The sequence below is a fragment of the Phyllostomus hastatus genome, unplaced genomic scaffold (genome assembly GCF_019186645.2).
Source record: "Phyllostomus hastatus isolate PE091 unplaced genomic scaffold, TTU_PhHast_1.1 phas_contig_10, whole genome shotgun sequence".
NCBI classification, from domain to species: Eukaryota; Metazoa; Chordata; class Mammalia; order Chiroptera; family Phyllostomidae; genus Phyllostomus; species Phyllostomus hastatus.
The window spans coordinates 1,272,472-1,287,818 of record NW_025333499.1 but is presented as its reverse complement, the minus strand read 5'-3'; the positions used below and the strand labels follow the sequence as shown (position 1 = coordinate 1,287,818).

The 15,347-nt window shown below is 42.1% G+C and overlaps 1 protein-coding gene and 1 long non-coding RNA gene across 3 annotated transcripts in view; one reads left to right on the top strand and one right to left on the bottom strand.

Moving 5' to 3' along the window:
* Nucleotides 1-1,176: 1,176 nt before the first annotated feature.
* LOC123814808 lies at nt 1,177-7,017 on the bottom strand. Its single transcript, XR_006784994.1, has 3 exons — nt 6,910-7,017; nt 6,635-6,795; nt 1,177-1,242 (listed from the first exon to the last, which is right to left on the bottom strand). It is a non-coding gene; the product is annotated as an uncharacterized LOC123814808 (long non-coding RNA).
* A 6-nt stretch (nt 7,018-7,023) lies between these two features.
* GNL3L (G protein nucleolar 3 like) overlaps nt 7,024-15,347 on the top strand; it is a 47,048-nt gene continuing 38,724 nt past the window's right edge. Inside the window, exons 1-2 of one of the 2 annotated variants that reach the window (XM_045832844.1) lie at nt 7,024-7,130; nt 9,300-9,365. In XM_045832844.1, coding sequence (XP_045688800.1) covers nt 9,347-9,365 — 19 coding nt within the window. In that variant the 5' untranslated portion in view covers nt 7,024-7,130; nt 9,300-9,346. Of the gene's footprint in view, nt 7,239-9,299; nt 9,366-15,347 lie in introns of both variants that reach the window. The other variant, XM_045832853.1, reaches the window with a different exon arrangement.

The window sequence follows — 15,347 nt, the reverse complement described above, 5'->3', positions numbered from 1 at the left end:
TCTTTTTAAAAATCTTTATTTATTTAAAAACTCCTCACACAAGGTTATGTTTATTGATTTTAGAGAGAGAGGGAGGGAGGGAGGGAGGGAGGGAGAGAGGGAGGGAGGGAGGGAGGGAGAGAGAAAGAGGGCGAGAGAGAACATTGTGTTGTTGTACTTATTTATGCATCCATTGGTTGATTCTTGTATGTGCCTTGCCTGGGAAGGGGATCAAACCCACAACCTTGGTGTATCCAGATGATGCTCTAACCAACTGGGCAACCTGGCCAGAGCCAAAAATGATTATAAAAGAGAGAAGTTCATATAGACCAAGTTCCAAGGAAGAAATAGAGATAGTTGTAAAGAGTTACCTTCCCCCAAAAGTACCAGACCATGATGCTCTTACAAGAGAGGTCTATTAATGCTGAAAAGCAGATAATATGAATGGTACTTTTATTTTCCTAAGCCCAGATAAAGAAGGAATACTTTCTAATTCTTTTTATGAAATAAGTATAACATTGATACCAAAATCTGACAAAGATTCCACAAGAAAAAGAAAACGATAGAGCAATCTTCACTTATGAGTATTAATACAAAATCCTCCATAAAATATTAGCAAACAAAATCCATGACTCTGTGGGGTTAATTCCAAGAATGCAAGAAGTATTCCATAGTGAAACTAATATATCACTCTGGCTGGTGTGGCTCAGTGCATTGAGTGCAGGACTGCAAACAAAAGGGTCACTGGTTCAATTCCCAGTCAGGCCTGGGTTGCAGGCCACGTCCCCAGTAGAGAGTGTTCAAGAGGCAACCACATACCAATGTTTCTCTCCCTATCTCCCTCCCTCTCCCCCTCTCTGTAAATACAAATAAATAAAATAAAAAAGAAACTAATATAAAATACTATTTAATGTCAACTGTAATTGAAAAATAAATAAGTAACCCTCCCCCAAAGAATCATTCAATATTAGGAAATTCATTAATAATGTCTAACATTTTAAATTTAAGGAGAAAAATCTTATTTTCAGAGATGCAAAAGAATCATTTGACAAAATTCAACACCCATTCTTTATTTAAAAATGTGCAATTGCCCTGACTGGTGTGGGTCAGTTGGTTGGGCATTGAATTGCAGGGCACAAAGTTGCCAGTTTGATTCCTGGTCAGGACACATGCCTGAGTTGCAGGTTTGGTGCTGGTCTGGATGCATACAAGAGGCAGCTAATCCACATTTCTGTCCTTCTTTCTCTCTTCCTTCCCCACTCTCTAAAAATTAAATAAATAAATAAATCTTTGAAACATTCAATAAAAGAGGAACATATGGTTTTCCCTTGATATAATTACGTCTGTGCGTGCATGTTTTTATGTGTCCCCAAATCCAGCTATCCATCATTTCACTTAACCAGGAAACACTAGCAGCATTCATATACTAAAATCAGACACCAGGTATGAGTATATACCCTTTCCACTACAGTTTAATATTCCTATTGGAGGCAGTAAGCATTGTAATTAGAAAAGACAAAGAAATTAGGAAGTATACCATTGGAATGAATGAGGTAAAGCTAGCATTATTCATAGATAAGATTTTATAGCCAGAAAACCCAAGCAAACTAATTGAAGAATTGCTATAAACAAGATAATTCAGTAAGGAAGAAAGATATAAAATTAATATATAGAACTCACGGAAGAGAATTTATTAGAGCAACAAATAAGATAAATACTATCTTAGACCATTGGGGCTGCTGTAACAGAAAACCACAGACCGAGTGGTTTATAAACAACAGATATTTATTTCTCCCAGTTCTAGAGGCTGGGAAGTCCAAGATCAAGGCATGGGCAGATTCAAATGTCTGCTGAGAGCCCGCTTTCTGATTCACAGACTGCCTTCTTCTACCTGTATCCTCACATGGTGGAAGGGGCAACAGAGCTCTCGGGGCATCTTTTCTAAGGGCACTAATCCCATTAATGAGGGCTCCACCCTCATGATCTAATCACCTCACAAAGGTCCCACCTCCTATTACCATCACATTGGGGATTAGGTTTCCAAATATAAATTTTGGGGGTATACAAACATTCAGTGTATAGCAGATACTTAGAAATGTCCAAAATCTTTTTAAAAAATATTTTATTTATTTATTTTTAGAGGGAAATGGAGGGAGACAGAGAAGGAGAGAAACATCAATGTGTGGTTACCTCTTGAGTGCCCCCTACCGGAGACCTGGCCTGCAACCCAGGCATGTGCCCTGACTGGGAATTGAACCAGTGACCCTTTGGTTTGCAGGCCAGCACTCAATCCACTGAGCCACATCAGCCAGTGCAAAATGTCCAAAATCTTTATGAGAAAACATTTATAAAACTCTGGAGGAACAAATGGAAAGACATCTCAATTCTTAAATAGGAAGACTCAAAGTTATGAAGATATCAAAATAATTTATAAGTTTAATATAAGCTTATTAAAATGTAATTTTCCCTTGAAACTAGACAAGCTGAATTCAATTTTGACTGGAAAAATAGCAAGCAAGCACAGCCAGGATATCTCTGAAAAGGAAGAACAGTGATGGAGGACTATTGCCACAATATGCTGTGTAAAAAACCAAAATGAACATTTATGTACCAAAACTTAAAAGAGTCTATGGGTCACTTGGGAGGTTCTACAATCTGGATCTGGCTCTGTTGATCTCAAGTGGGCTATATCCTGAGTTGGTATATCCTTGAGTGCTGGAGATTGGATGCTATAGGACGCCTTGGCTGGGAGGACCAGGCTCATTCGTACATGTGTCTCACATCCCTCCAGCAGGCTAGCCTGCATATGTTCTCATAGCAGTAGCAGGGGTCCAAGAGAGGAAGCAGAATATGTAAGAGCTTTTTCAAGTCTCTGCGTATATCAAGTTTGATATTATCTTGTTTGTTAAAGCAAGTTATATGGTCAAACTCAGAGTTAGTATGGGAGGGAAATACCAAAGGGTGTGGATACAGAGACACATGACAAATTGGAGTCATTAATGCAATGCATTGCAAAACTATCTCCTCAAAATCTAGAATTCATAAAAGAAAACAGATAATTTTTTACATAAAAATAAAATTTGCTTGGAAAAATTCATTAGCAAAGAAAAAGAATGACAAACTGGGAGAAAATACTGACAAGTGATATCATTCATAGTTTAACATTCATATTGCAGGTAGTAAACATTGTAACTATATAACAAGATTCTAGAAATCAAAGAAAGGCCAATGATCCGACAGAAAAATGGAAGAAGTCTTCAATAATACACTTTGTTGGTGAGGCTGGGGTGAAACAAATAACTTCATACATGGGTGGTGAGTGCAAAATGGTACACCAATGGTGGGAAATTTTTGGCAATATCCACCAAAGGTACAAATGTAATTGTTGGAAGTTATCCTACAGAAATATGTCTGTATGAAATGTCTAATGCACCCAAGAATTCATCAATAGGGGACTGCAGTCATTAAATAAAATATTGTACATCCACATAATGTAACATTTTGAGGAGGTACTCCACCCACTTTCATACAATTACTTTCTTTTTTTTTAAAGGAAAGAAGACGTTTGTTTGTTTTTTTAAGATTTATTTATTTTTAGAGAGGGGAAGGGAGGGAGAAAGAGAGAGAGAGAAACATTAATGTGTGGTTGCCTCTCACATGGACCACAACCCAGGCATGTGCCCTGACTGGGAATCGAACCTGCGATGCTTTGGTTCACAGCCCGAGCTCAATCCACTGAGCTATGCCAGCCAGGGCTCATACAATTACTTTCTATATGTACTGGAAGCTCTCTAATGCTCTGATATGGAAAGATCTCCAAGAAGTATTATTAAGTGAAAAAAAGCAACATGTATAACAGTAATGTGTAGTATCTCACCATTTGTGTAAAAACATGAGGGAAGTAAGAATGGGAAGTAAGAGTTGAAAGTGAATTTAAAAAATAGAAAAAACCTCCCTAAACTAATAGCTATTCATCGAATATGTGAACACACAGAAGCCCTGGCTGGTGTTGCTCAATGGATTGAGTGCTGACCTGTGAACCAAATGGTTGCCGGTTTAATTCGCAGTCGGGGCACATGCCTGGGTTGGGAGCCAGGTCCCTGGTGGGGGACGCAAGAGAGGCAACCACACGTTGATGTTTCTCTACCTCTCTTTCTCTGTCCCTTCTCCTCTCTCTAAAAATGGGTAAATAAAATATTAAAAAAATGAAAACAATGCTAAATTCACTGATATTCTCATTTTCTCTGTCAATAGTTCTCAAAATGTGGCACCTGGACTAGCATCAGCAGCTTCATCACCATTACCATCACCTGGGAACATGTTAGAAATGCAAATTCTTGGGCCCTATTCCAGACTTACTGAAACACACCTCTGGGCGTGGAGCCCAGCAACTGATATTAAAAAAAAATTTTTATCCTTATCTGAGGATATTTTAGCATTGCTTTTAGAGAGAAACACCAATGCAAGAGAGAAGCAGCAATCAGCTGCCTCCCATGGGTGCCTGGTCCTGGGATCATGTGCTCCCAAATGGGGAATCAAATCTGCAACCTTTCGGTTGCAGGATGACTCTCCAATGGAGCCACACCAGAAAGGGCAAGCAATTTTTTTTTTAACAAGCCCTTCCAGTGATTCTGCTGTTGACCAAAGTTTGAGAATCAGTTATTTAGATTTAGCCACTATTAACTTCATTGTAGATTCTTGTAGTCTTCCTAAAAAAATTATGAAATCTTTTAGGCATGCAAGTAAGTATAGAGAATATAACACACACCTGTGTACCTACTACCTAGATAAACTATTAGACAAGTAGTTAAAGTCCCCTCTGTGTCTCTCTCTCATTCTGTCCCTTTGTTGCCTTCCCCAGAGGTCATCACTGTTCTGCATTTGGTATTTATTGATACTTCGTTTTAAAAAGATTGTTTATATATTATATAATTTATAAACAACATAGTACATTGTTTTCTAGATTTTAAAAAATCTGTATGAGTAAATGGTTTAATATTTCATGTAGCCCTACCTGGTGTGGCTCAGTGTATTGAGCACCAGCCTGTGAACCAAAGGGTCACCGGATCGATTCCCAGTTGGGGCACATGCCTGGGTTGTGAGCCAGGTCAGGCCCCTGGTAGGGGGCACATCAGAGACAACCACACATTGATGTTTCTCTCCCTCTTTCTCCTTCTCTTCCCCTCTCTCTAATACTTCATGTATCCTTTTACAACGTGTATTTTATCTCAGCATTGATTTTAAAATTTACCTGTATTGATACATGCAACTGTCTTATTTTTTTCACTGCTGCATATTATTCTGGTGTGGGGCTATACCACTATTTATTTATTAATTCTCCCATTGGTGAACTTTTAGATTGCTCATATTTTTTTTCTCTTATTACAAACAATTCTGCAATGAATATTCTTGCACATGCCTCTTTGTGCATATGTATAAGAATTTCTCTAGGACTTAAAAGTCTAGAGGATGGATATACACACATACATACATATATAAATCTATGACAGTAGAATTGCTGGGTCCTAGGGCTATCTTCAACTATTCTGGATACTTTCTAATTGTTTTCCAAAGTAATAAAACCAATTTTCACTTCCATGAAAAATTTCATTACAATTTTTTTCTTATAGTTTGTGCATTTGAAACTTTGTTTAAAAATCCATACCTGTCCTGGGTTACAAAAATATTCTCAGCTCTCTTATATGAAAATAAGTAGCGATCCAGTTTTATTTTTCTCCTTATGGTGAGCCAAATTTCCCAATGCTATTCACCAAAATATCCCCTTTCCTATTGCTTTGTGGTGTAGGCCTATAATTTCACCCATTTAACAAACATTTGCTTAAGTCTTGCCTCGTACCAGTCTTGTGCTGGGTCTTGAGGGTTCGAGGATATATAGTCCTTAGTCTTAAGGGTTTCACTCTCCTGTGGAGATTCAGCTATGTAAATGGTTCCAGTATTAAGTGATTAAGTGCAACAAAGTGACTTGGGTTTCTAAGTCCATTGGGAAAATTCTTCGTAGTGACAAGAGTAAGGTATTAAAGAAACACGTTTGCTAACCCCGGGGGTAAAGGTGAAGGTGACCAGGGCTGGCTTGGGGTTCATAGGAGTTTTGTGTGTTGTCTATGGTGAAAGATCAGAAGCCTTCTATCGATGTTGAGGCAGTGAGTCCTGTGTAAGTAAGGCGTATAACTAGGCAGAAGGTGTCATTTTCTGCCTGGATTTGGTGGTGGTGGGGGCACAAACCTTGGTGTTAGAGGGGCTCGGCCCCACCCCAAAGTTTAGGCTAGAGTAAAAGGAGGAGCTGCAGTTAAATAGTCAGAAAAACATTTTCAACCTTGTATTTATGGTTTTTAGGGGGAGACCTCATACTACAGCCAGGTCAGGAACTCCTTCAGATAGTTGTTAGAAACCCTTACTTGCTCCCACTCCTGAGATACAAAATTCATTCCCTTCTGCAGGCACTCCTCCAGGTCCTAAGAGAAGGAGTGAGTAGGAGGGGGAGAGGGCAACCGGGTGGGAGAGGCTTCCAGGTGTTCAGCTCTTGGGCCTGGCCACGGACCTTAGATACTACAGAAAGAGCAGGAAGTGGATGCCTACAGGTTTGTCTGGGGTTCTGGAAGCCGGGAAGGTTACTGGGAACAGCTAACCTACTCACTTCAGGAATACTCGGCAAGACGTGTGACTCAGGCGGCCATTTTCTCACACCCTGCCCGTCGCCATCTTCCAATGTAGACAAAAGCACTGACCCCCATTCTTGTCTGATGCTGTCATGGTTGTCGCCTGGTGTTAAAATGTCGGCAACACGCGTATTTAGGCCTAAGCAGAGGACAGCAGAGAAGATTTTGGTTTACAATAGCTTATATGGTCACACCGGTCAAAACGCCGTTAACCCTTCTCGCATCCCCACTTCTCCCCTCGACTATTTCCTACCTTATGGACAAGTCGGGAAGGCGGGGCTATTGCGGCTGCGGGGAAGGGACAGGCAGGCGCGAGATGTCAATCCTAAGCTCCACCTCCAGTAGCGCAAGGCGGGCGGCGCTGCCCTGGGAGGCTGGGATCCGGAAGTCGGAACCCAGCGGCGCGAGTGCTTGCTTCCGGGCAAGAGTGTTGTGTCGCTGTTTTCTCCTCTCAGATCCCCGCCGGAAGTGGAGGTAAGAGATGACTCTTTTTTAGCGGTGAGCACTGAGGCTGCCGGCCGCACGGGGAGGGTCGCCTATTCAAGGTGAAACAAGAGGTGCACTCCACTCAGGAATAGAGAGGTAAAGAGCCAGCTCCCTTCCCGGTAAAGGGCCCAGATGAAGGGCAGGGATCGTTGCGCACGTGGACACGCGCCCAAGTGCACTCTTTCGGGGTAGAGGGGCATGGCCACACCCCATTTAGACAGCTGTAGACCCGGTACACCATGTAGAGTCTTAGACCCCCACTTGTGTGGAGAGGCGTCGAATGACCTCCTCCCTTCATGATAGTGAGGCTCCATTACGCACTCTCCGGGTGTAGACTTCCCCCGCCCTGTCCGAAGGTGTGGCGATGTCGACCCCACTCGTGTCTCTTCTCCAGGAGGCTGATAGGTGCAGACCTCTGCTGGCGCTAAGGCGCGCACAGATCCGCCTTGACGCGCCTCTACTCATAGCTTAGGACAAGAGGCTTTGATGTATTTTCCTCTGCACCCGCCCTTGGCCGACCACCAATATAGTAGAGCTCAGTAATTTAATATATAGAGGGAGGAAAAGGAACATCCTTCCCTTCGTGTGGAGACCTAGATACCTCTTAGCCTCACTCCTGTGTAATAGACAGAAGCCCCACCCCCGCTCCAGCAGAGACGGTTGATCACACCTCCCCAAGTGATTGGAGGCACAAGCCCTCAGCCTACCGAAAACTATTGAGATTTACTCCTCCTAGTCTAAGAGTATCCATTGTGGAAAGCCAAACCACCCCTTAAGGAGGTGCTGGTTTACTGAATTTGTAAGGGCTTGACCCCCAAAATGCCCCACAGCAAACTGCAATAGACCATAACCCACAAAGAGACTGTCAGATCTGCCTTGTGGGACTCCCAGGGTAGAGGGGTTTAGATTTGTTCTCCTGTTTTGAGGTAGACAGAGATCATCCCCTCGACAATGATTTTAGAATCATTAGATGTAGCAAAGAGGAGACTGCAAGGGAACAGAGAGCTTTCCCTCTCCCCAGTGTTGAGAGGCAATGACATCAGTGATCACCCACAGTTCGTGCATATGGGCTCCCCACTTACTCAGGTTAGGGGAGCTTAGTTCTCTTTCTTAACATCCAGGGTAAAAACACAGGACCCCTCCACGCCACCCTGCAAGTGCAAGAGCCAATCCATTGAATTTATAGCTAGGTTGCCCTACCCCTCAATGCAGAGAAGCAGAGGTCCTATTCCTTTCACTGTTAGTATAGTGCTGACTTCAACCCGTATAAAAGATAGATAGACCTTCCTCATCCCACCTCCCATGGAAGGGTCTAGAATAGCCCACAGCAGGCAAGGTGCAGACCTTACTCATGCAGAACTGTAATTCTCCCCTTTGTTAGTGTGGTACTAATGTTACCTTGTAGTAAAGACAGGCATATCAGTTCCACCTCACAGACCTCCTCAGGGTAAAGAGTCCTAGGACCATCATCTGTATAACTTAGGGAAGGACAGACCCACCATTTTCCCCTAGGCAGCAGAGATGCACACAACCACTGTACCAGTTTCCCCAGTTCCTCTGCACCCCTGAGTAGAGGGACAGAAAGCATTCTGTTGCTCCAGTCACCAAGAAACAGACCTCAACCCCACACGCAAGCACAGATTTTCTCCCCTCCCCCAAGATTTTGCGTTGATCTCAGTCCACATAGACACAGAAAAAAAAAAACCAAAACAAAATACCTTGTTCTCAGGTCCCTTTGCCAGGGATTTGTCTTTACCCCCTTTTAGGGTAGATCAGACACAAGCCCCTACTTAGGAAAAGAAGTACTGTTAATACCTAATGTAGAAATAGATTGTCCTTGCATACTCCCCTCAGTGTAGAGAAGTTCAGTGCTATTCTCTTACCTACAGGGTGGAGAATTGAGGACCAATGGCATTGTGGTACTGACTCCACCCAGGAAGTGAGGTTTAGACCTAGCCTCCCTTTGGGTAGTGTGACACTGCATTCCCTGTGTACCCCAGCTTCAGTGTAGCCCCCTCTCCCAGTCCCTGTAATTGTTAGGGATTCCTTACTATCATGTTATTTAACATTTTATTTTGCCTTTTGGGGACTTAGAGGATTGTGGCATTGTGGTTTCCCACTCCTGTCATTAAATTGGTTCTTCTTCCATTCTGACAGGAAGAAATCCTGCAGATTTGAGCCTATATCCTTTTAAGCTGGTCATCATGATGAAACTTAGACACAGTGAGTTTCTTTTACCACCCCCTCCCAATTCTAAGCTTTAATGAATATTCATGGCATTTCACAGCAACTTTAAAAAATTGCCCAGAATGTACCAGGTCACTGTGTCTGTATTTTATATATGGTATCATTATTGTCTTCCTAATTTCTTGTGAGGTAATGCTCCTCTTACCCCTCGTTCTCATTTTACAGATGAGAAACTGAGGCTCAGCAAGGTTAAGTTACTTGATCTGAGGTGAAGAGCAGTAAATACTATTATCACACTGCCTGGAACCCTAACACACTCTACCATTTTTCTTTTGGTACCATAAATTGAACCGGTGGCTAAGAGAATGAACTCTGGAGCCAGACTGAGTTTGAATCTTAGGTCTTCCACTTACAAGTTGTGTGGTCTTGTTCAAGTTACTTAACCTCAGTCTCTACTTACAAAATGGGTTAATAATAGTACTTAGCTAATAGCATAATAGTATCTGCCTAATAGTGTTTTGAGGCTTTAATGAGTTAAAATAGGTAAGATACTTAGAATAGTGCCTGGCACTGTGGATGGCACACTGGGTAGACTGGATGGGAATCATATAACCCCAGTAGTCCTGTATTCTTTATGAATAGTGGCCCTGCCTATGTAGGGCTTGATGAAAAAAATTCAATACATTTACTTTATATAATCATAAAAAATATCATCATGAGTCAGACTTAATACCAAAAGCAAATAATCATTTTTTCAGGTAATACAAGAAAAATGAACAAAATCAACTATAAGAACATCCAACACTGGGTGATAATAAAATTGATAGTGATAAAGAAGACCCTAATTACTAGGTTAAATAGAGTATATGCATACAAAAGAACCTGTCAATTTAAAGTAATGAGGCAGTATTATATGGGAATATTATATGGAAAGTCTGTATTGTATGGAAACTCTATTAGATGGAAAGATCTCCAGGATTTGTTAAGTGAAAAAAGCAAGTTGCTAATAACAGTACATAGTATGTTACCTTTAGCAGGAGAAAATAGGAGGAAATAAGAGTATATATTTACATTTGTGTAAAGAAACTGAATGATACATGATAAACTAATAAGTGGTTTCCTTTAAAAAATTTCTTATTTATTGATTTTAGAGAGAGATGGAAACATCGATTTGTTCCACTTATTTATGCATTCATTGATTGACTTTTGTATGTGCCCTGACCAGGGATTGAACCTGCAACCTTGGCGCATTGGATTGATGCTCCAACCAACTGAGCTACCCAGCCAGGGCATAAAGTGATTTCTTACTGTGGTGAGGGGACTACCATGGTTAGGGACAGTGTGGGAAGGGAGACCTCTCAAAGTACACCTTTTTATTTTGGAACCCTTTGACCTGTTAAAAAGAGCAATCATGCACATTTACATTAGTGGCGAAAATGGTGAACATTAAGTTGAATAGAACAACTTGTGCACACAAAATGAAGGTATTCACTGGTGAATTGCAACTAAGTATGTGATGAGTAACTAATGATTGTAGTGGTAGCTGGGGGAAATGCTGTGTGGTGCAGCTACAGATACCTTGAACCCAAATGGTAATGATAGTGATTAAATCTGGGAATGTTACTGAGGAGCCTTACAAAGAGTGTTCAAATACAATTTCAACTGTTGTACATTTTTTTTTATTTTTGTGTTTGTTTTATTTCTGTTGTACATTTTTGAATGGCTAATAAAAAGGAGGGTGTGCTTTATCACTTAAAAGATTTACACTGATCTGCCCTGGCTGGTATGGGTCAGTGCTTGAGCACTGGCCCGTTAACCAGAGGGTTGCTGGTTCAAGTCCCAGTCAGGGCACATGCTTGGGTTGTGGGCCAGGTCCCCTGTAGTGGGTGTGCGAGAGGCAACCACACATTGATGTTTCTCTCTTTTTCTCCCTCCCTTCCCCTTTGTCTAAAAATAAAATCTTAAAAAAAAAAAGATTTACACTGATCGGTGATTGGTGGTATACAATATAACCCATTGTAGTAGCAGACTGTAAATGTAAGCTACACAAGGAGGAAAGGGGGTGGATGATGAATAAGGAACACAATGGAGGCCTCAGTGTTTTGGAAGTTTCTAGAAGGTTAAACAAATGAGGGGTGCCTGAGACTGCTTTCTGAAGTACAAGGAATTAGAGATGATGGTAATAGAAGTCACATAGCAGTGGGTGGGCTGCATGGAGTAGGGGGTCCCTGCAGGTGAAGATGTTGAGGAAGTGGGAAACCAGAGTGTTGGAAGGGCTGAGAGATCACCAAAGTTATCCAGGTTGATGGTGGTAGGAGTTGGGCTGAAATTAAACCTCTGAGCCAGGAGCTTCCATAAATGAAGAAAAGTGACTCATAGGTGACAGGCATAGAAGCGATCTTAGGAAGAGCAGAATTTTCCTCCGTTTATTTTTCTTTTTTGCTTTCATTTTTTAAAATTATGCTTTATTGTTTATGGTATTACAATTGTCCCAGTTTTTTAGCCTTTACCGCTCTACCCAGTTCTCCCACTCCCTCAGGCAATCCCCACACTGTTGACCATGTCCATGGGTTATACAAGTTCTTTGGCTTCTCTTGTTTCCTATGCTGTACTTTACATCCCATGACAATTCTGTAACTATCTATTTGTACTTCTTGATCCCTTCACCTTCTTTGCCCGTCCCCCGATCCTCCTCACATCTGACAATCATCAGACATTTTCTGTATCTATGATTCTGTTTGTGTTCTGCTTGTTGTTTATTTTGTTTTTTAGATTTGATTGTTGATAGATATGTATTTACTGCCATTATGTTGTTCATATTTTTTATCTTTTTAAAAAAATATTTATTTTTAGGGAGAGGGGAAGCGAAGGAGAAAGAGAGGGAGAGAAACATCAATATGTGGCCACCCTTCACACACCCCCCACTGGGGACCTGGCCCACAACCTAGGCATGTGCCCTGACTAGGAACTGAACTGGCAACCCTTTGGTTCACAGGCCCCTGCTCAGTCCGCTGAGCTACACCAGCTGTGGCTGATCTTCTTAAAGAAGACCCTTTACATTTCATATAATAATGGTTTGGTGGTGATGAACTCTTTTAGCTTTTTCTTGTCTGGGAAGCTTTTTATTGGTACTTCAGTTCTAAATGATAGGTTTGCTAGGTAATATTGGTTGTAGGTCATTGCTTTTCATCTCTTTGAATATTTCTTGCCAGTCCCTTCTAGCTGCAAAGTTTGTTTTGAAGAAATCAACTGATAATCTTATGGGAGCACCCTTGTAGGTAACTAACTACTTTTCTGTTGCTGCTTTTAAGATTGCCTCTATCTTTAACCTCAGGCATTTCAGTTATGATGTCTTTTTGGTTTGGGCCTCTTTGGGTTCATTTTGATTGGGACCCTCTGTGCTTCCTGGACTTGTATGTCTATTTCCTTCACCATGTTATGGAAATTTCATTCATTATTTTTTTCAAAAAGGTTTGCAATTTCTTGCTCTCTCTTCTCCTTGCACCCCCGTGATGTGAATGTTGGTGTCCTTGAGGTTTTCCTACAGGCTCCTTACACTATCCTTATTGTTTTGGATTCTTTTTTCTTCTTGCTACACTGATTGGTTGTATTTTGCTTCCTTATATTCCAAATGATCTATTTGATTCTTGGCTTCATCTATTTTACTGTTGATTTCCTGTAAATTGTTTTTTATTTCAACTAGTGTATCCTTCATTTCTGTCTGGTTCTTTTTTATGGTTTCCATGTTCTTTTTTAAGCTGTTGAAGTTCTCTGTGAGTTTATCTGCTCTTCCCCTAGTAGTGAGCATCCTTATAACCTGTGTTTTGAATTCTGCATCTAGTAGATTGCTTGTTTCCATTTTGTTTAGATCTCTTTCTGGAGTTTAGTTCTGTTCTTTCCTTTGGGCAGTGTTTCTTTGTCTCCTTATTTCGGCAGCCTCCCTGCGTTTGTTTCTGTATATTAGGTGGAGCTGCTACCACTCCTTGGGTTGGTAGAGTGACCTAATGGTGTCCTGTAGGGGCCAGTGGCACAGCCTCCCCTTTCACCCAAGCTGGGTACTCAAGGTGTGCCCACTGTTTGGGCTATGTACACTCTCCTCCTGTAGTTGAGCCTTGATTGCTGTTGGCAGGTCAATGGGAGGGTTTTGTCCTGGCTGATCAGTTGCTAGGACTGGCTATGACCAGTGACCACCAACTTCTGACCATTGTGGAGGATCAGCTCTGCAGAGGCCCACTCCATATAGCATGACTTCAGGGCTTTGGTACCCTCTGAGTCCACCCCCTGAGTGTTGTGCTTGTGGAGGTGGTTGGGTAGTGGTGCTGGACATGGTCTGTAGCTGTCCACTGGGTGTTCAGGCTTGGGACTTCCTGAGAGGTGTATGCCAAAGTAAACCACTGCCTGTGTTCTGTCCACGGCCACTTTGGCACAAGCCAGAAAGCGATCTGGAGATGGCTGCTACTTGTGTTGGACTTGGAGGTGCCCAAGAGAAGCCAAGCTGTGAACCAAGGCCAGCTCGGCTAGTGCCAGGCCTGGGGCTACTTAGCAAGAGGTATGGGGCTTGCTGATGCCAGATGCTGCTTGTTTGAGAGGATTTAGGAAAATTTGAAGCATGAGCCAAGAGAAACCATTCATATGGAAAAGCCACTGGAGACAGCTTGGGTGAGAATGAAGGTTAGGTGCGGTGTAGCCTCAGGGACTTACCAGGGCAGGGCAAACAGAGTGAGCCGGGTTGATATAATCTCAGATATGGTGCCTGCCTGCTGACTCTGGGGAAGGGCTCAGAAAAGGAGCAGTGGCTTCTGCCAGCTTTCTGTCTGGGAGAAAGCGGCCCTCAGCTCTCGCCCTGGTGCCAGACACTTCACTTCCTCTCTGTATACTTCTGGTGCCTTTCAAGCTGCTGCCCTGACCCTGGAGCTAAGAGAGAGTCCAAGTAAGTCCATGTGTGGGTTATTTAAGAGGAACTGCTTGGGACTCCAGAAATTTCTGTCTTCCATAGCCTCATTTTCCACTTATTTTCACAAACAGAAGTTATGGGGACTTATCCTTCTGGCACTGGAACCCTGGGCTGGGGGGCCTGGTGAGGGCTGGGACCCCTTGATTCTGAGACATGCCCCCCAGTTTTCATCTGCCACATGTGGGTGCGGGACAAGCCAGTTCTGCATCTCCACTCCTCTTACCAGTCTCGATGTGGTTTTTCTTTAATTCCATAGTTGTTGGACTTTTATTCAGCTTAATTTCTGGCAATTTTGCATAATGGTTGTTCTGTAGTTTAATTGTAATTTTATTGTGGTTGTGTGAGGAGGCGTGCAGTGTTTACCTATGCTGCCATCTTGGCTTTCTCCTATTCTACTTTATTTTTAAGGTATATTTTATTCAGTATGCTATTACAGTTGCCCCCTTTTTTTCCTCGTCTTTGTTCCCTCCACCCACCCCTCCCACCAGCATTCCCTGCCTTTGGTTCATGTCCATGGGTCATACATATAACTTCTTTGGCTTCTCCATTTCCTACACTATTCTTAACCTCCCCAGTCTATTTTGTACCTACCAATTATGCTTCTTATTCCCTGTACCTTTCCCCCCATTCTCCCTCTCCCCGCTGATAACCCTCCATGTGATCTCCATTTCTGTGATTCTGTTCCTGTTCTAGTTGTTTGCTTAGTTTTTGTTTTTGTTTTAGGTTCAGTTGTTGATAGTTGTGAGTTTGTTGCTGTTTTACTGTTCATATTTTTGATCTTCTTATTTTTCTTAGATAAGTCCCTTTAACATTTCATATAATAAGGGCTTGGTGATGATGAACTCCTTTAATTTGACCTTATCTGGGAAGCACTTTATCTGCCCTTCAATTCTAAATGATAGCTCTGCTGGATAGAGTAATATTGGATGTAGGTCCTTGCCCTTCATGACTCCAAATACTTCTTTCCAGCTCTTTCTTGCCTGCAAGTTTTCTTTTGAGAAATCAGCTGATAGTTTTATGGGCACTCCTTTGTAGCTAACTATCTCCTTTCCTCTTGCTGCTTT